General features: G+C 33.8%; 1 protein-coding gene across 2 annotated transcripts in view; it reads right to left on the reverse strand.

The window, feature by feature from the left end:
- The window catches only part of Fntb (Farnesyl transferase beta subunit), a 204,627-nt gene that overhangs the window by 171,025 nt on the left and 11,992 nt on the right, over positions 1–21,610 (reverse strand). For both annotated transcript variants that reach the window (XM_090398657.1, XM_090398658.1), the window contains exons 2-3: positions 21,522–21,589; positions 8,511–8,586 (exon numbers count right to left, since the gene is read on the reverse strand). In XM_090398657.1, the coding sequence (XP_090254783.1) occupies positions 8,511–8,586; positions 21,522–21,589 (144 nt within the window). The remainder of the gene's footprint in view (positions 1–8,510; positions 8,587–21,521; positions 21,590–21,610) is intronic.

Raw genomic sequence — 21,610 nt, forward strand, 5'->3', positions numbered from 1 at the left:
TACTGCAAGGTCTGGGATTTTATTCTTCCCATTCTAGTTAGACTATTTAATTCCTTTCTCTCATAAGGACACATACCAAGTGAATTTCTAGCAAGCCATACTGTCCTCATTCCTAAACTTAACAGAGATCACACTTTAATCAGCAGCTGGAGACCTATTTCTTTATCTAATACCAACTACAAGATATTTTTTTGCATTATCAATAACAGGCTCAAAGTGGGAATGAGATACATAATTAAAAGCACACAGGTGTATGGAGTACCAGATAGAGCAGTAGAATTTAATTTATTTCTGCTACATGATCTAATCTGCTTATTTAACACGAAAAAGCAGTCGATGGCAGTGCTATCAGTAGACCTTACTCAACCATTTGATAATGTCTGGCATCCTTTCTGTTCCACATCCTCCAGCAAATTGGTATAGGTAAAAAACTACTATCCGTTATCAAAGGAGCCTATGCCAATTCAACCGCTTGCCTCCTAGTTAATGGGTTCCTGTCAGACCCGGTAAAAATTCGAAAAGGAGTCAAGCAAGGTTGCCCTCTCAGTCCACTGCTCTTGGCATTGGTTCTTGAACCTTTCTTACAGGAAGTCAACTGTTACGTCATTGTTTTTCTTGTTTTTATATCATCTCGATTTCTTTCTATCTTTCAATCGCTATTTTACTTCTTCAGATATCAGGCCTAATATACTCACATCTAGGATTGTTTCCTCTTCGGATACTGGCAAAGTTATATTATGCTGTGCCAGCCAGTATCCTATAGCAGAAAAGATCCTTACTCAGGGAGACAATACTAGATTTTGAGGTGTTCTTACACTATATTTTACTTTAATACAACTGTATAGATTCAGACTGCAGTCGTGACCTAAATCTATGATTATATACACTTTCTAATTCCTTCCCGCCAAAAGAGGTTCTATTTTTATAAGTGGTAATTCGAAATCATAATCAGGCATGACTCAGGTATAGGCAAATAAATCATGTTTATTGGAATATCAAAGCAAAATACACTAAAGAAATTCAGGCATTCAATTTATCTCAATACTGAATAAGGAAACTCGAGTTAAAAGATCAACACACTTTAAATTTAAATCCAAGGTTATAAAGCATGTAAGACACAGTGACTGATAATTGAGATAGATAGCAAATGATATGGTGTTAAGCTAAACTTCCCTTCAGCAAGCTATTCATAAGATAATATAACTAACATTCTAATGTCATTCAGTTACTATAAGTTTAGAGTCCTAATCTCGTTATGTCAAATCAATCACATACAACAAAAAAGACCTCTTCCAAACAATTCTTATTCTCAAAAGGAGGCTAACTTTCTAATTAGAGTCTGTCCACAATTTACATTCACAAATAATTTTCTCTCTTCTAAGGAATTCTAAACACAAAATAGAATAATTCTACTTTACCGAACCTTTTCCGACGTCCTTCTGCACCACGTGTACGTCTGGTTACCTCTTGCCTATTGGCTATCCTCACGCCAGTGTAGGGGCTACGCTATCTTCATAATTACTGCCGATTACGGACTTGATTCTTTGCGTCTCAGGAAACATCTCTATTCCTCTCGATGGGACTCTTCAGTGAGGGTTCGATTCTGCTAGGGCTGGAAAATTTCACCTTCGGCTCTGCATGGAATCCTACAACATTCTCAGGAAAGCTTGCCGTCCGACATTGTAGCTCTGGCGCTTCATCCCCCTTACTCGAACCACCAGCTAACTTCCAAACCAGGAACCAGGAAAACGATAAGACAAGAGAGAGCCGATACTGCACGCATTCCCTTATATTCTTCATTCGAGCACCTCCTTTTTTGGAGTTCCCTTTGCACACGACCTGTATCTTTTCTCCCCTTGGGTTCATCCCTTGCTCTCCCTTTGCTGTATTCACTCTTGTATTCACGGAATTCGTGTCGACATACTTTCTGCGTAAGCCACTGCCTCCGGCATTACACTGGAGTGTAATTGTATACCTTCTATGAATTGTTACTTAATATCTATCTGGTAACTCACAATCATTCTATACAGCTAAAGTGAGGCTTAAATAATATTAACAAATTCCTCTTTTAAGACAAGCTCTGATTCGATATTGGGATGATCACAATAGATTAAAATACATGGTACATAAAATAAAATGCAATTTTATACATATGTGAAGAAGTTTCACTTTAATTTCAGCTGATGTGCAGGTATTTCTCTTTGTATAGTTTAGTATGTTAGACCCTGAATGAATGATTTCTTTGCAAGATTCCTTCATTCAGGATCTAACACAACAATACACATGCTGCGCGAGGAATAACTGTTCCTTCAACTATAAAGGAAAATAAGGTATTAGGTAAAACCAAAAATATAGTAAATATGCCAATGATGTAGTGGGAACTTTGAAGGATAATAATTTCATATATATATTTTTTGGTATTTTGGAAAATTTCAGCAAAAGCAGTGCATTAATTATTAATGCAGACAAGACAAAATTAAAAGTTTATGGAAAATGGGATCTTGGTGGAATTCCTTTTGGACTAACTCCTAAGAGAGAATCCCCTCATTATACTTAAAATTCCCTTCTCCAATTACCCAATGTTACCAGTTCAAGAACTTATATAACAAGAACTTTGAAATGCTAGAAGACTGGAAAATAGGGCCAATCTCCTTTTCTTATAAAGCTACGGTACTCAAAACCATAATATTTCCTGCTCAGTTGTGCATAATAAATATTACAGATATCACAGAAGCTGAAGAAAAGAAATTATGAAGTAAAACTCTGCAATTTTTTTTGGTCTAGCTGATAGCAAGAAGTTAAAAAGGAATTTCTCAAACTATCAAAGAAGCATGGAGGCTTTGAACTTCCAGTCTTAACATTCTGCTATTTCAGCAATACAGCTTCTAAAATCTATAAAATATTGCAGACTGATCACACATGTGCAGATTTTCTCTGGTACTGCTTGGGTTTTCACTGTCCCTTGTTTCGAGTTAATGATTATACAGATCCAAAAGCTGAGACTGTTCCTGAATACTACAACACTGTGCTTAACTCTAAGACTGCTAAAACATTCTCGAATTGACGTTCTTTCCATTAAAAAAAATAAAAGTTAGTATAAAAAAATCTTTAATTTCTTTTGCTGCGAAGTTCCACAGTTAGGTACAGACAACAATATTTTGTTTCATAAATTGATGAAGTTACAAGAGTACCCTAACAGGAGGGATCTTACTTGGAGAATTACATATGGCTGCCTTCCAGTCAGTGCCATCAAATGGAGGTACTTTAACATCGGAGATCGATTGGAAATAGTAAAACATGCATTCTACAGCTGCCCTCTTGCCCTGTGTATTTGGAACAGATTATGTAATGTGTTGGGCATTCCATTACTTACAACAGAACAGGTTATTTTTTTTTTTTTTAGAATACCCACCACCTGTCAGTAATGGGAAGAGAATTTTGATTTTTATAATTAATGAATTAAAATCCCAATTATGGAAGGTTAGAAAGAAACATGGATTTGAAAACCACCAATATGGCATCCAAATGCTTTATAATATGTATTGTGGAAATTTTATTGTTCAGTCAGACGATTTTTGTATTTTCATTTTTATGAAATTAGGGAGACAAAACACACGTGTTGAAATGATTATTTTACTAATTATTAATAAAATAACGCTTGACGTTTCAACCCCTGTATTGAGGTCATCATCAAAAGGCTACATGTGTATAGGGAACCAAGGTGTATGCTCTTGCACTCTATAAAGGTAAATTAAATCTACGCTGTCAATTAATGTGTCTCTTGCCTAACCTCTAATGATAATTAAATAAGACAAAATAAAATAAAAAATAAATAAAATAAAAAAATAAAATTAAATAAATAAAAATTAAATATAAAAAAAATTAATAAATAAAATAACTACAATAAACTCTGCTAAAGTCCTCATGTACTAAGATTCTTCTGGATTTGTACAGTTCAGATTGTTACACTACGATTTTCTTCAGGACTTATACAGTTCAAGTTGCTATTGAATGTTAAGGGGAGAAAGAAAAAAAAAAAATGCTTCACCAAGTCTTCTTGTAATGGGATTTTTTCTTTGGCTAGTTCTGGTTGCTATAAAGGTTGCAAAATGGGTCCTCCACATTCTTGGAATGGTTAGGGCCATCATTTTTGTTCATATTTGGATTATGTTTGAGCATTTCACATGCTTGTTTAAATTTCCTTTCGAACCTGGTTTTGGTGCAGTGTAGGGACTTGGCATTTTTCCAATCAACTGTGGTATGTTTGGAGTGCATGGTCAGAAAGGCCGGTTTTCCCAAAATGGAGGTATTTAATGTGTCGTTTGTGTTCGTCCTTCCTAATTGGGATGGTTCGTCCTGTTTTTCCTATCTATGGTAGGTTACATATGCATTGTATTTTGTATACCCCTGGGTAGGCTAGGTGTGGAAGAGGATCTTTGGAAGAACTGAGTAGGTGTCTTAATTCTGTCGGGGGTTTAAAGGTGATTTTGATGTTGTATTTGTGTAGCGTTCTGTCTATTTTTTCGGAAATGCTTCTAACACAAGGATTTGTTTTTACTAGTATCTCTGTGGAGGATCGTGTGAATAGTTTTTCACTGTATCCATTTTTTATAAATGTATGGTTGATGATCTTGTATTCCTGGTTTAGAGCTTGTTCATTTGAACAAATAGTTTGAGCTCTGTGTTTAAGGGTGCTTATAACAGCTAGTTTTTGTGTTGGGTAGTGATACGAATTTTTGTGTATGTACTAGCCTGTGTGTGTAGCTTTGTGGTAGACTGAGAAGGAGAGACAGCCTGAGGGAAGACGTGTGACGAATGTGTCTAGGAACGGAAGAGAGTTGTTTTTTTCACTTTTCAATGGTGAATTGGAGACGTTTGTGTTGTTTGTTCAGGTGGCTAAGGAATGATATTAGTAAAAACAAAAAAGATTTCAAGAATGCTATTACCATACCTTATGTTAGAGGCATTTCCAAAAAAATAGACAGAACACTACACAAATACAACATCAAAACCACCTTTAAACCCCCGACAAAATTAAGACACCTACTCAGTTCTTCCAAAGATCTTCTTTCACGAATCTAGCGCACCCAGGGGTATACAAAACACGATGCACATGTAACCTACCATACATAGGGGGAAACAGGACGAACTATCCCAATTAGGAAGGACGAACACAAACGACACATTAAATACCTTCATTTTGGAAAAACTGGCCTTTCTGACCACGCACTCCAAACATACCACAGAATTGATTGGAAAAATGCTAAGTCCCTACACCACACCAAAACCTGGTTCGAGAGAAAATTTAAAGAAGCATGTGAAATGCTCAAACATAATCCAAATCTGAACAAAAATGATGGCCTGACCATTCCAAGAATGTGGAGGACCCATTTGCAAGCTTGATAGCAACCAGAACAAGCCAAAGAAAAATCCCACTACAAGAAAACTTGAAGTTTTTTTTTTCCCCCCCTTAACATTCAACAGCAACTTGAACTGTACAAGTCCTGAAGAAAATCACAGTATAACAATCTGAATTGTACAAATCCAGAAGAATCTTAGTACGAGGACTTTAACAGAGTTTATTGTAGTTTATTTATTTATTTAATTTATTTACCGTATTTGCCAGCATATAAGATGCACCCGTTTTTTTGTACGCATTTTTTAGGAAAAAAACTTTATTGCTGAATATTATAATGAATTTACAGTATTTCAAATATAAAGTAATAAGTAGGTCTACTTTCAACAAATATCTAATCTAACTAGGAAAGGGTACCCACCTTTTAATCTTCTTTGTCAAAACCCAGAAATTCATCTCTAGAGCTAAATGAAGAGACACTTGAAACCTCTTCTAAATCAGAATCTGAGTCCTAATACAACAAATTCCTCTGTACCATCCAGTGCCTTACTAATGTCACACTTCTTAAATGACTTAACCAATGTCTCAGTTTTCACAGCATCCCATGAAGCTTTGACCCACTCACAAACTTGCGAAATGCTAGCCTCTTCCTTCGTGATGGCGTAACCTCAAAATCTGAAGACTGCATCCAGCTGTTCCACTTCTCCTTCATAAATCCCTTAAATGGTTTATTAATACAGACATCTAAAGGTTGAAGCTGACTAGTTAGACCTCCTGGAATTACAGCCAACTGAGTTTTCAATTCCTTGAGTTTATTTTTAACATCTTCTGTTCTGTGAGAACAAAACTGAACCTGTACTAGCAGGGCAGACTTTTTCAACAGTCTGCCAGGGCACCTAGACCACAGTTTAGCTATCCATAACTTCATTCCTCCTTCATCCATACAGCCTTTTGTGTGAACATGTACAAGCACTCCTTTAAGCAGTTTTAAGTGCATCCACTGTACTCTACTTAACTGGAATGCTCTCACACACCGCAACGAAGCAAGAAAGAAATCGCATTTTCTCGGAACAGAGAAAATTTCCAGAAATTAAATTTAAGCAGTTTTAAGCGCATCCACTGAACTCTACGTAACTGGAATGCTCTCACACACTGCAATGAAGCAAGAAAGAAATCGTGTAACTCGGAACAGAGAAAATTTCCAGAAATGAAAGTAATAAAAAACTGAGTATCGGCGTATAAGATGCACCCTGTTTTTCAGACCTATTTTCAAAGAAAAAAGTGAGTCTTATACGCCGGCAAATATGGTAATTTTTTTAAAATTTAAATTTTATTTTATCTTATTTAATTATCATTAGAGGTCGGGCTAAGAAACAGATTAATTAACAGCATAGATTTAATTTACCTTTATAGAGTGCAAGAGCATGTAGCTTGGTTCCCTATACACATGTATCCTTCTGACGATGACCTCAATACAGGGGTCGAAACGTCAAGTGTTATTTTATTAATAATTAGTAAAATAATCATTTCAACATGTGTGTTTTGTGTCCCTAAATTCGTAAATATGAATGCTGTAACCTTATAACCTTAAATGATATATTAAATGATATATCATTTAAGTAGCACTTAAATGATAAATTTGATATCTAGGAGATATCAAATTTATCACTAGATGATGTAGACCAGCGCTTCCCAAATTGTGGGCCGCAGCCCCCCTTGGGGGGGCCGTAGATTTTGTTGAGTGCAAATTATATATTTTTATCTTTCTTTTAAGATAAAAAAAACTAATGAAAATCTTTTCATTAGTTTTTTTTTTTATCTTAAAAGAAACGTATTTAATTTTTATTATTTCTTTTTTTGTTATTTTTTATATTTTAATGAAAAAAATCACATATTGGTGTTGGTTCACAAATTTTGCTTCCTGCGTATTTCAGCACTTAATCAATAGTAGTAAATATATGCTTATTCATATAACTTTCATTTCAGAGCAGTAATCTAAGAATTGCAGTTTCAAATATTTCACCTGATATGGTGTAGCAGTATTGAAACACATCCATCGCATTAAATTTTATTAAACTTCTTTTATGTTTGGGTGGTATAAATCTGATGGATTACATCTGAATGGATTTGATGTTGGACATTTAGAAAAGCTATTGTTTTTTGAGGAGGTGCAGGGTCAAGAAGTTAATGTAGCAAATGATCAGGGCCTACCTGTGACACAGGATAGCAAATAAACAGATTGTAAAGCAAAAGGAAGATGGATATGAAGTTGAAGATGCGGTTGTAGCAGCACAAGGTGATGGGATGCATAATGGTGAGGATGAGACAGGTAGGAATGGATTTTTTTCATGGAGAGTTGTCAGCGAATGGAATGCATTACCAGAATGTGTCGTTAATGCAAGGAGTATTAAGGATTTTAAGATTCTATATGATAAATATGCTGTCAGTTAGATGAACCTCCCACAATTAGTCTGTCGACTCCATGGAAGGTGTAATAATAATGATAAAGTATGTGAGGTTATTATGTCTCATAGTTCAAGTGATGCATACTGAGTCTGACCAAATGGATAGCCTATGATTATACAAGCACTTGCTTTCCATTGGTTGTATGACACTTTGTTTGTTCAGTGCTTAATGATTTGGTGTACAGCATGATATATCCATCTGCTGGGAAAATCAAATTATTTTTTCCAAAGTAACAGGATAATCTGAAAAAAAAAAAAATTATAATAAAGCATTCCTATGGCAAGTCAGATACAGATTAAAAGATTCAGTTTTAATTCAGTTTTTATGTTAATTCATTTTTAATCGGATACTAATTAAAAACTGATTTAGCATATCATATGCTTTTACAGCTTCCACTTTAATATTATGTCATAAAAGAAAAAAAAATTATCTTCATATATACTTAAAGCCAGCAGAATGCAATACATGAACTTTCAAGTTGTGTTAGGAAAATTATGGATGTCCCCCCCCCCCCCCCCCAGACTAAACACAGAATGCTAACGGAATAGTTTCAGGGACAACTGAAACTATCAGGGTCAGTTTGAAGCAACTGTCCATTATCCAGAAAACGGGTAATTTCAGTAAGAAAGTTGCATAAATTCCATTTTGCTGTCCCCCCCCAAATGATGGCAACAATTTTTTGACATACCTGATAGGATTCTGATAAATGTAGCAGTCCCCTCTTTAGAAAACTTGCATGTCTATCTCGTAGCAATGTTGGACACCTGAAAATATTAATCATCACTATCAAAAAGCCTTGTGTGTATATTACTGTTTTTATTATTTGGGTATTTCCATGAAATATTAAGAATCACTAGAAAATTAATTCATGCATTCACTATTCCTGGCAAAAGCTGACCCTCACACATCTTTGCTGATCATACTCTAACAGCTTCCACGGATGACTTCTCTGTCTCTTTCTTCCATCACATACTAATTGCTATCCTAAAATTTCTATGCTAACATATTAACATCTTATAAAGAGGAGAAATAACTTCCATATCCTGTCAGCATAGTCCTTGACACTGCAGCATTGCTTTGCATCATTTTGATCACTTTTGCAATGTGTCCTCTGAGATACATCTCTCTGGCCACTAGCATTCCTAGATCTTTTGTAGCAAAATTCTATCAACATGCAACAAATTCACTCACTATAACAAACTATCAAAAAGTTCCAAGAATTGTTGAGTAATTCTATGCACTGCTGACTCCCGCTGCCATTTCTAACCAGCATATTTCACACTATACTGCCACCTCATCTGGTGATGACAACACTGAATAAAGGGTACTATATAATGGAGTGATGCTTATACAATATAGTACCACTTCTCGTGTGTTTATCAGTAGCGTCACGTGCCCATTTTGGTTGGGTGTGCTGTCATAGCTTATGCAATCCACGCTACAAAATTTAAGTCAGTTTGACTGTATGATTACATTTTTATCGATGTATGAAAGTTTGAAGAGTGTATATCCCATCAGTGCTCATCCTAATTGGTCTAATGCAATTAATTGTAACCAAATCTGTGCAGAGTTGGGGACAATGTGTTTGTTTTAAGATAATGTATACTAGAAAACAATAATGAAGGAGAATACTATATTGGGTTTGGTATATTTGAATTACTCAAAGGTGTAAAATTTGGAAGAGTAGGACAAGGCTTACCTCCTTCGACTACAATACTGTTTCACATTGTAAATATGGGCAAAAGAGTTATAAATTTATCCAAAATTATATATTAAAAATTTGTCTATATTATATATAAAAACTTGACTATCACATCAGTTCACACATACAAAACAGATGAAACTCAGAAAACAAAAACAGCAACTCATAACAAATGATAACGTTCAATTGGACTGGTTGACACAATAACCAATCACAGCCGCTAGGTGCCATTGTCGCAGAGCTCACCCTGTCTTGCCCTCTGAGTAGTTTAAAACTACTAGAATACTAAGAATTTGACCCCTGCGCCATTAGTACATCTTTTCAAAGGGCTCAAAGGTGTATGCATTTTGAACACACACACACACACAAGTATATTGTGTTTACTTTTAGGAATCATACGAAGTCTAGAAACAAGGGGCCTTTAACGGGAATAAATGCAAAAATATAATATCGGTGATATTCCTATTTGGTGGATGAGCACCGCACACCTAGAATATTCGCTCCTGGTGTTTTTATATATATATATATATATATATAAACAATAAGACAGTGCTAATCTGGTCATAAGTGTATTATCTACTCCTTAAGTTTCAATACTAAAAATGCAGTTGCTATTTTATCTTTCATCCATCACCATCCCCTCCAATAATTAACAAAGCCAAAAAAAATTTTTGAGCTGTGATATATATTATCAACATATATCCTGCTTATATCATGCAGATAATACTGAAAGAAAGAAAGAAAGAAAGGAAATTAGTTTGAATCACAATATTGTCAAAATAAGCCATCAGAAATAAAATATAGAAAAAATTTATATTTTTTTATCATAGTAACAGTAAAGCAATTAGCTTCAAGCTTGTTATATATATAGTACATACTACTACTAAATTTACTTAGTAAAACAGAATGAAAATCTATGTTTAAACCAAGCTAAGGAGAGCAAACATCTGCACAAAGAAGCCAGGTCGACTTGGTTTAGAAGAAACATTTTTATCAGCATTATATACTGTCCTAAATTGTCAGCTTATTATTTAATGACAGTACATAACTTTTTTTTTTGTATGAAGTGGGGGGGGGGGGTGAAGTAGCAAGAAAATATATTTATAAGTAATCTTATATGTCTATATACTCAAAGCATCACCAGTTTACAGTTCTGCTTTCTTTAAAATAATTATGTACTTGTAGGTTAGTCAACCTAATGAAAGAGAAAACAAAATTACTTCTGTAAATTTCACTATTCTTTAAAATAAAACTTTTTGTACATAGGACTGTCTAACTGTATTGACTTGAAAAAAAAAAAAGCTAATTCAAAAGAAGTTCAAAATGTCATCCCATCAAGACTGTTCTCTGCCAATGCAGTATTTTTTTTTTATAATGACAATTATAAAAAATTGAAAGGTGGGATTGTTATTAAAGAATATTTACAATGAACATGTCCCACTTTAAACTTACTGTATCTTAGTATTGTGGTTGAACCAAGGTTCAATAAATTGGAAACCTTTCTCTAGAAACCAGATATGGTATATTTCAAGCTACTTTAGGCTTCTGGATGGTGGCTTCATGCCAGGTATTGAAAATCAACTACTAGTTAATGACATTCATAAAACATCCATGTCAAAGTAAGATTCAAACTCTCAACTTGTAAAGCAGATGTGAACATTCAGCCAACCAAGCAAGCAAAATTAACATCTGTAACTTTGCAAAAACTAGTGAAAATTCATTTGAACATCTGACCAATACTTTAAATGAGAAACTAATCAAGATGATTCCAAATGCAAGTGAAAAAAAGTGACAAAAATGTTTTACCCCACATATACTACATAATAATTTGAAGAATTAAACATTTTTGTTGCCAACATCTTGATTCTTTAATTTTATGTTAGATTTCTTCTAAGTGTCTAGCAAAACAATATTTGATATAACACCTTTTTGATAAGGATATCCATAAAACTAACAGATGTATAGCATACTCATAAAATAACAAGTAGCATTATAATAAATAGAACCTTCTGACCACATATCCATAAGCACACACTGTTCTAAAAGAAATGTTATAATAGTCCCTTACAAGTTTAGCTAACTGTAAAAGCAGTCACATCAATATTGCAGAAAAAGTGTCACTCCAATAAGATCCATCACATCCAAAAATTCCAATACACCCTTTTCCACAGAAGTTTTTAGATGGTTTATAGATGTATATGAAATTAGACTGATATAAAAATTCCTGTTAGGCATTTAGCAGCTCACAGAAGTTGCTGAAAGAAAAAGCCAACTTTCCTGACTGGCAAATCAGCACAAAGTGCTTTACAAACCTTACACAGTGATACATACCTTTCACCACCTAAATCTTTGAAACATTTGTTGCATTGCACTCCCCCCCCCCCTATTAGGTGACATCGCAATAAGCACTTAATATTTTTTCTAAAACAGTTGTACTAAGATACAGAACATTGATGTATAAAATTTAATATAACATACTTCAAATGATATAATGGCTAAGATTAATCAGATCTGTCATTTACAAATATTAATATTTGAATGTAACATTTCTCAGATCACACTATTCCTAACAGTGTGATCTCGGTGAATTTGTAAATTAAAAACTGCATAAAATTAACATACAACCAGAGTGATAATTATTAATAAAATTAATTTAAACTAGCAAAGGCAACATCTTTATTTTATTGTGTTCAGCACATTAAATATCCATTTGGGTATGAAGTTTTGTTTCATAAAACACTGATTTGCACTAATTTTATGTATAAAGCCTACATCCAGAGTAATATGCTTAATTCACAATATATGACAATTTAGAGAATTAAGATTTGATTGCAACTTATATAAAACACCAATTAGAATTGAAGGAGGTAGAGGAAGATGGTTTGATGTTAAGTCATGTGTGCTACAAGAATGTACATTATTACCATCTGATATAAATGGTATCAAAATTGGAGATGCCAATCTCAGCTCTTTACTTTATGCAGATGTTATACTCCTAAATATATCCAGGAAGAGTCTGCAGGATTTCCTGACTAAATTGAATAACTACAGTAATAAATTTGGTATGAAAATCAGCATTAAAAAGACAAAAAAATGAAAATAAGCAGAAACATAGAAAACATCAACTGTATCCTGAATAAAGAACCTACAGAACAAGTAAAATATTTCAGCTATTTAGACACAATTTTTAGTGAAGATGGAAAATTAAATTTGGAAATAGACGGCAGAATTAATAAAAGCTGGTATGGTAGGAAGTCAGATGAATAAATTTATATAGAACAAGAGAGAGAGATTAGTCAAAACACTAAACTAGCTATATATAAGACAGTATTCAAACCAGTTTTAACTAATGGATCTGAGAGTCCTGAGAAAGATTAGGAGACTGAACAGATGGCAGTATCATATTAAAAATGAGGATATTAGAAAATAACTTGGCATTGTTAGCATTCAGAAATGTGTTAGCAGATCTAATCTCAGGTAGTATGGCCACTTAAACAGAATGGGAGAGGAAAGATTAGCTAAACATATGTTCATTTCCAGAATGGCAGGAAAAAGACTTATAGAAGACATCTAATAATATCATAATGTTGACAGATAATAATAATAATTATTATTTTTATGTGACATCTCCAAGGAGTCCAAAGACTCATCAAGGGAGGGCACCTACTCTACAACTCTCTGTCTCCACCACTTAATCCAAGCACTGCGAACCGCCACTACAATCATCATTATCTACACCAATGCTATCTACTGCCCACCACCACCACTAGTACTTTTGTCTGTAAATCGTGTGTGTGTTCTCAAGGCTGATTTGTCTGTATGCAGGATGAAAAACCAGAGTTTCTGGAAGGAAAAACCCTGCTATGAGATCGGCTAACTCACCTTCAATTGAAAAACATCATATAAAGTTTCCTCTCTCAGCACGACAAGAATCGAACTTAGCCATTTTTCAATCTAAGGGTGTAACATGCCATCGTTCTTCCAAATGTGCTACGGAGGTGCTTAAAATCGTATCATTAAGCTATTCATAACTTTGAATGGATATTAGAGTACTTGATTTTTTTTTCCCCCTTTATGGTTACCACCCATGAAAGGCTATTACTAAACCTGTAGTACATTTGTAGCATGAGCTGGCTAAGGATCCCCCCCCCCCATTTTTGTAAATTTGATATATTTTTTGTAATTTTTTTTTATTTATTTTTACATTGTCAGGAAACACTACTCCAGAGACCAAACATGGAACTTCTTCAGCAACTTCAGGACTTCAATAAGCAGGGTGGTGGTCTCACACCAGGCGATGGAATTCATCTTCCACCTAAAGACAATCACAAACATCCAGGCCAATGACCTGTTGGTTGGAGAGCAAGTATGCTAACCACTCAGTCATTATTAACAGGCTAATCTGGAGGAGAATTGTTGATAGGAAGTTAGTAATGATGTAACTTTAGTACTATCATAAGATTTTGTACACCTTCCTGAGGATATATGTCAGGAATTTGATGATATCAATGATGATTTAATGCAAATACCATACATGAATAAATGTCAAAGAGAGAGAAAACATGCACAAGCAATGTACAAAGTACTGCACTGTGAATTATGTGATGGAAACTGTTATAAGAACACTGCTGCATCTCTATCCTCAGGGAGGCATTCCCTTGGAGAAGCATGATTTTTGTTTAGCAATGTTAAAAATCATCAGAAGAAAATGTATCACAAAAGGAATCATATGATATCATCATCATTATTATTGCATTCTCCATGGAGTCAGCAGACCCATCGCAGGAGGTTCATTCAACTGACAACATATGATGTATGTTGCCACATATAACAACACACAGCCTGGTTGGCATATCTGCTTTCCAGCCAAAAGGCTTCAGGTTCGAATCCCCCACAGTGGGCATGGATGTCTGTAAAACTACTAGCGGTGGTAGTGGTGGTAGGCAGTAGATGGAGTTGGTGTAGATGATGCAGTTCAATGTAGTTGGTGGATTCAGTGGTGAAGACAGAGATTTGTAGAGTAGGTGCCCTTCCTCGATGAGCCTTTGGACTCCTTGGAGGTGTCACTTAATAATAAATATTTATCATATCGAATCTTAAAATCCTTAATATGCCTTACATTAACAACCTATTCTAGTAATGTGTTCTATTCACTGACAATTCTCTATGTAAAAAAAATTTACTCCTCACACTCCTCTTTACCACACTCTTATATAACTTCCAGGGATGACTTCTGGTTTTCCCCTCTCGCTTTCTTTTTTTATAATCTCATCTGGATTAATCCAATAAAATCCTCTCACTAACTAAATCATATCACCTCTTTTCCTCCTATTCACCAAACTCTGTAATCCACAATTTTCAATGTCTCTCCATAGCCAGCAGTCCAAAGTCCTGATATTGTCTTAGTCACTCACCTCTCCAATGTTTCCATATCACACTGAAAACCAGATTACCAGATTTGAGCACAATAGTCCAAGTGTGGTCTGACCAGTGCTTTATACAGTGGCACAATCACTTCCTTAGCCCTACATGTTGAGTACTTATCATAGCAGCACTATGATGTGCAGCCTTTGCAACAATAGCAATATTCCCTCTACACTTCAGTCTACTGTCAGCCATCACCCCCAAACTTTTAATCTCATCCACTTCCTGCAGTATAGCGCCATCACTATAGTACACAGTCTTATATTTCTGCACTTCAAAATGCAACACCTTGCACTTACTGCTATCAAAACTATAACCCCACTCCTTTTTCCAAGTAAAAAGTCTATTCAAATCTTTCTGAAGGGAATTACATCAGCAGTGCTACTTATAATTCTTCCCAACTTTGCATCATCAACAAACAACTGAAGATCCCCAGTCAGTCCACATGATATATCATTTACAAACAAGTTAAACAGCAGGGGCAAAAAGAATAGAACCCTGTTCTTGGGCTCCTATATAAAAATTAAAAACAGGATATTTCAGAATACATATAGTAATACCTTAATATATATATATATACAAATATCAATGATGGAAAAGTAACAGAAAATGTCAAAGAAGAATGTAATCAGGAGTACATTTCAGTACTGGGAATAGTAAACTTGTGTCCCACAACCAACTGATGAAAAACAAATTAAGATGATGCAGAGTGATAGCAAAGCAACTTGGACCTTACAAACTAAGGCTAGACATTAGTTGGAAACAAATAAGGCTGTCTTTATTTTTATATTAATTTAACTGTCCATCTAAGAAAGGAAGAATAAATCAGTGATTATCAGTTTAAAGATGCTATAACACAATCACACTGGACGTTTTGCATATGTTGTGCATTTGGTGGTAGCTTACTTTACTTTGTAACATGTATCTTCTTATTGGGTGGGCAAACAGAACAAGCAAACATTTTTATATATATCTAATATATATAAAAATTATATATATTTAATTTATTTTTATCTCTTTTATATCTAATATATATATATATATATATATATATATATATATATAATATATTAGAATAAATACAGGTATTCCTTGCTTAATGTGATTTTGCTTAACTTGAGATTTGATTAACATGCCGAAATGAACTGCGGCAATCCCTTGATATACGCGGCAAGAGTTCTGATTAATGCACCTCACTGCTGATCTGACAGATAAATGAAAAATGTTTAATATAAATATTCTTACACAATTCAGTGTATAACTTGGAGATCATTAGCTGTGCATTCATATGTTATGAGTGATATTCTGAACTGTTTTTTGCTGTCAGTTTGATTTAACACATGTTATGTAAAGGTATGTGATATTTGACAGTAAATTGTATCTATGAGATACCGTGACCTCCGATGTCAGTATAGTATGGTTTAGTTTTTTTATTTTGTTCAATAATTTCTAGATTGTAACTGAAAATAAATAAACCATAATGTATTACTGAAATAGAGAGCTAAAGTTTATTTATCATACATGTCCACTAGGAGATGCGCTTTACATTATGGAAATTACTAAGGAAAGTGATCTGGAGCTTACTCAAGTTGCCTATAAGGTTGCGTATATGCTTGCATCATAAGGTTGCTAGACCTCTGATGTCAGTATAGTATGGTTTAGTTTTTTATTTTGTTCAATAATTTCTAGATTGTAACTGAAAATAAATAAACCATCATGTATTACTGAAATAGAGAGCCAAAGTTTATTTATCATACATGTCCTCTAGGAGATGTGCTTTACATTATGGAAAATACTAAGGAAAGTGATCTGGAGCTTACACCACTTTTACTACGAGTTGCCCATAAGATTGTGTATATGCTTGCATCTGCTGAAACTTTTAGTTTCTATATTCGGCTATGAAATAATGTTGGATTCAATATCCACTTAATTTGTACCATCATGTATTATATTTGCAGTGTTTTTTCTTTATGTTTTATTGCTTGTTTGCCAAGGTCTGGAGAGTCATTTTGCTTGTTATCGTAGAATTTATGCTGATAAGAAAAAAACTAAAACTGTTCAAACGATCTTGATAACTTCTTTTGATAAAAAAAAATTGCAGTAAATAATGTAGTACAAGTATTTATTAGACATTTACTTTGCATTCATTTTTTATCTTTCCTAAAAGAGTACCATATAAAACGAATTATTCATACAGTAATCGATCATGGACGAATTGTAATTTTTACTATTGATTATTAGATTTGATTAACGCGATTTTGATATACGCAGTAACATCCAGGGATTAATTAACCATTTAATCGAGGGATACCTGCATATATAAATAATAAATATATATAATAAATATAAAATATTAGTATATTAAAATACATAGATAATATATATTCTTGACATGTACCCTCAAGGGGCATACAGGATATGATAGTACTACATGAAACTTACATCATTACTAACTTCCAATCAACAATTTTCTTCCAAATTAATCTGTTATCTGTCAAGACTTCAACATTATCAATCTTATATTTTTGTCTTCTAAGGTGCTTTTTACTGTATCAATCCACCTACATTTTGGTCTTCCTCTGAGTCTTTTTCCTACCAACCTGGCAAAGAACACTTGTTTTGCTAATCTTCCCTCTGCCATATTGTTTAAGTGACCATACCACCTGAGATTATCTCTGCTAACACATTCCTGAATGATAAGAATGGCAAGTTCTTTCCTAATATTCTCATTTTCAATGATACTGCCATTGACTGTTCACTTCCCTAATCTTTCTCACAAATCTCATACCTGTGGTCTCCAGTCTTTGATCAATTTTTTTATTTCTAACCCAGCTCTCAGATCCATAAGTTAAAAACTGGTTTTAACACTGTCTTATATATACAGCTAATTTAGTGTTTTGACTAATTTCTTTCTTATTCCATATAAATTAATTCATCTGACTTCCTACCATACCAGCTTTACTAATTCTGTTGCCTACTTCCATATTTAATTTGCCATCTTCACTAAAAATTGTGCCTAAATAGCTGAAATGTTCGACTTGTTCTATAGGTTCTCCATTCAGGATAGAGTTCATGTTTTCAATGTTTCTGCCTATTCTCATTGTTTTTTTATTGCTGATTTCATACCAAATATATTACAAATTATTCAGTTTAGTTAGGGAATCCTATAAACTTGTATTGGATTTATTTAGAAGTATAGCATTGTGTGCATAAAGTAAAGAGCTAAGATTAACATTATCAATTTTGATATCAGATTTAATACCAATGCCACTTCCTTCATAATGTGATCCATATAGATAATGAATAACAGTGGAGATAATGTGCATCCTTGTCACACACTTGATTTAACATCAAACCATTTTCCTGCACCTCCTTCAATTCTAACAGCTGACCAGTTGACTTACAGCTTAAATAGAGACTATGTATTGCTTGATATAATCTATGAAACTCATAAATACAAATTCTTGTTTTATTCCCAAGATTTCTCAACTATTTGCTTTACAGTGAAAATCTGATCCTGACAACTTCTATTTGGCCTAAATCTAGCTTGCTCTTCATGAAGATTTCCTTCCACAATTTTTCTTAGCCATTTCTTAAGTATACTTGCATAAATCTTACCAGGAACATTCAATAAGAATATTCCCTTATAATTCTCATTCAGTTTTATTTCCCTATTTATAGATGGGTACTATGAGAGCTCTACTGCAATCATCAGGAATTCAAACCTCTGACCAGGCCTTCTGAATTATGCAATGCAGCCATTGTAAAATTTTTATAACTTGATATTTGAGCATTTCTGGTCAAATTTCATCTACTCCAGCAGCCTTTCCAACTTTAGCTTTTTTAATGGCTTTCTCTACTTCAAGTATTGATATGCGTTTCTGATTGCATTGCTGTTGAGCAGTGACATCACTACCACTGTGATGTCACTACTTATTTCATTTAGCAATCTTTCGAAGTAATTACCTCAGACATATAGAATATCTTATTCTTCAGTTTTCATGTCACCTTTATCATCTGATTCCTTTACAGTACTATTTCCTCCATTTCTAAGCTTTTTCAATAGCTCCACAATATTTTGCCACCTTCCTAATATTTACTTTTGTTTGGCTAGTTTTACACAGTGCTTTGTTTTCTTACATTTTTCTCTGTATTCTCTAAGAGCACAAACTGACTTACTTGCCAGGAACTTTCAATATGCTTTCTTCTTTTTCTTGCTTGCCTCTTTAGCTTCTTGAGTCCACCATGGAATTCTGATTTTTCTATCCTTGCAGACAACTTTACCACATGCCTCTCTGAATGAATCAACATTTCCTTTAGGATTTGCCAGCGAATCTGTTTCGGTTCTTGTGTTCAACCTCTTTCATTTTTTCTTGAATAATGTTTGTATATTTAAGTCGCCTCTGAAAGCTGCTCAACTTTGATTAGTTTTAAAACTTTCTTATACACTTCTTTTCAATATGCAATTCAATTTTATCCTACTCAAAACTAAAAAGTCTCACAGTCAGTGAGACTTTTTTCTTATTTCTTGCATCTTCTCCATATGAGGACATGGTGTTAATAATAATTAGTCCATGTCCTGAACAGAAATCCAGAAAGTACATTCCATTATTATTAGCTTTCCTCTTTTCTCCAAATTTTCCCCACATTTTTTTTTATTTAAAAAAATCTGTCATGTGACAAGTATCTCTTAAAGAACAATCAAGAATTTGTTCCACGTAAAAAAAAATACGTCAGTCTTCTAAAAGCAAATGTGTATTATTTACTCATATCAATTAGTTTGCACAACAATTTCTGGTCCCTCACAACTTCTGTCTTCCTCAGATCCTCCCCCTTATGACTTTGTTTTCAAAACTTAGCAGGGAAAGAGGAGATTTCAATACATTGCAGAAATGAATAAGAAACTAATATATCTTCAAGGAAATTATGAGTGTAACATCCATAACTACTTCTATCAGCAGCAAAATCAGTAAAAGAACTACTTTGAAAGAGACTACACAAATAAGCCATTAACAGCTAATACAGTCTAAAAACTTTTTTGATCATATTTTGTACATATTAACATTACATCATTTCAATATGGTTATCAAACATAAAAAAGGCTGTATATTAGGCAATAATCTATATAGTATTTCTAAATGAATGAGTAAAACCATAATTTGACATTTTCAATATGATATGAAAATGTCAAATTATGTCTACTCACTACAGCAAACATAATTACAAAGAAACTCACTAACAACAAATTACTAACAGCTAATACAGTCTAAAATAATTTTTAGACTGTATTAGCTTAATATTAGCTGTTTGCTAATATTAAGCTGTTAATAATTCTGACCAAAGCTACAAGGATACAACATTATGCTGGAAGAAATCCCCCATAGCAAACAATTCCTATGATCCTTAGGTGTTTGCAATAGCAAGAGTCAACTGTAGCAGTATAAGCAGCTGACTTAATTGGATGTTTAAACAAATCAAAAATGGTTCATAATTAACAAAAGAGGTAGATAAGAAAATGCATATTGCTAAACATATGTTAGGGGACACCTGAAGCCAAATGTACTAAAAATCATTTCAGTATAATTCATTCAATGACAACATATGGAACCACTGTGGTACACACCCCTTTCTTCACATGAACAGAGAACAAACTGGTTACCTGAAGAGTGAAAAACAGGTCCCCTTATCTGACGGATTCCAATTTTTGTCATATTAGGCTGGCAGAAGGACCAAGATACAAAGAAAGTGGTATATGATTCATTCTGTGCAGTAGTATGAATAGTGCAAGCTATGATGAAAGACAGTATGATTTTTTCATGTTTTCCTGGAAAACACTGATCCATTGCATAAGCACAACTGCACACTACTCAAACTAGATAACCACATGCCATACCATTGGACTTGTACTGCAAGAGTGACCTCTTTCTTCGCTTTACTAGCTTCTTCATAATGTACTAAACACTTACGAGTGTCCAGAATGAGGTCAGATTATATTCTTTTTACTCCTTTCCCTGTCCATCACACAATCCAAAGATGACAATAGTCTTCCTTGGTAATATTACTACAGAGCATTTTGAAAGCTTCGAGTCAGCCATTTTTAATTACAGTGAAGAACTACATCTATGAATGAAAGATGCCAAGAAATTATATTCTTGATTTAATCCTTTATCTAAGTGTAAGCAAACAAAGTTTGCAGATGAAGTATCTTCCTGACTGGAAGTATCTTCAAAACTTTCAACTATAGATATGAAACCAGTTTAAGTGTTTGTTGTTCTGGCCTATCTGTCTATTTTGTGATATGAAAAATCTGAAAGTATTATGAAAAATTTGACACCTCCATATGACTGTCTCACTCATATTTGGTTGAAAAGGCCCTTAAAAAAGAAAGTTTCCTGTATCCTAGACAGGATTTGAACCCATCTTTCTGACCAAAAGATATTACCATTATTGACAGTTTTGTAAGCTAAAGCTAATATGGATTTTCTAAAAGCAGTATATGCACATTCATAGTAAATGTGATATGAAAACTAAAAAAAAAAAGTTATCAGAGCCATTAAAAAAAGTTATACTTACTGAGGATCAATATCAACCATATTCTTTACATAATCAAAAATAGTCTGCACCGATTCCTCTACTTTTACCTTAAAAAGAAAAATGTTCAC

The sequence above is a fragment of the Typopeltis vanoorti genome, chromosome 10 (assembly GCF_054136105.1).
Source record: "Typopeltis vanoorti isolate ZY-2024b chromosome 10, IOZ_Tvanoo_1.0, whole genome shotgun sequence".
Lineage (NCBI taxonomy): Eukaryota > Metazoa > Arthropoda > Arachnida > Uropygi > Thelyphonidae > Typopeltis > Typopeltis vanoorti.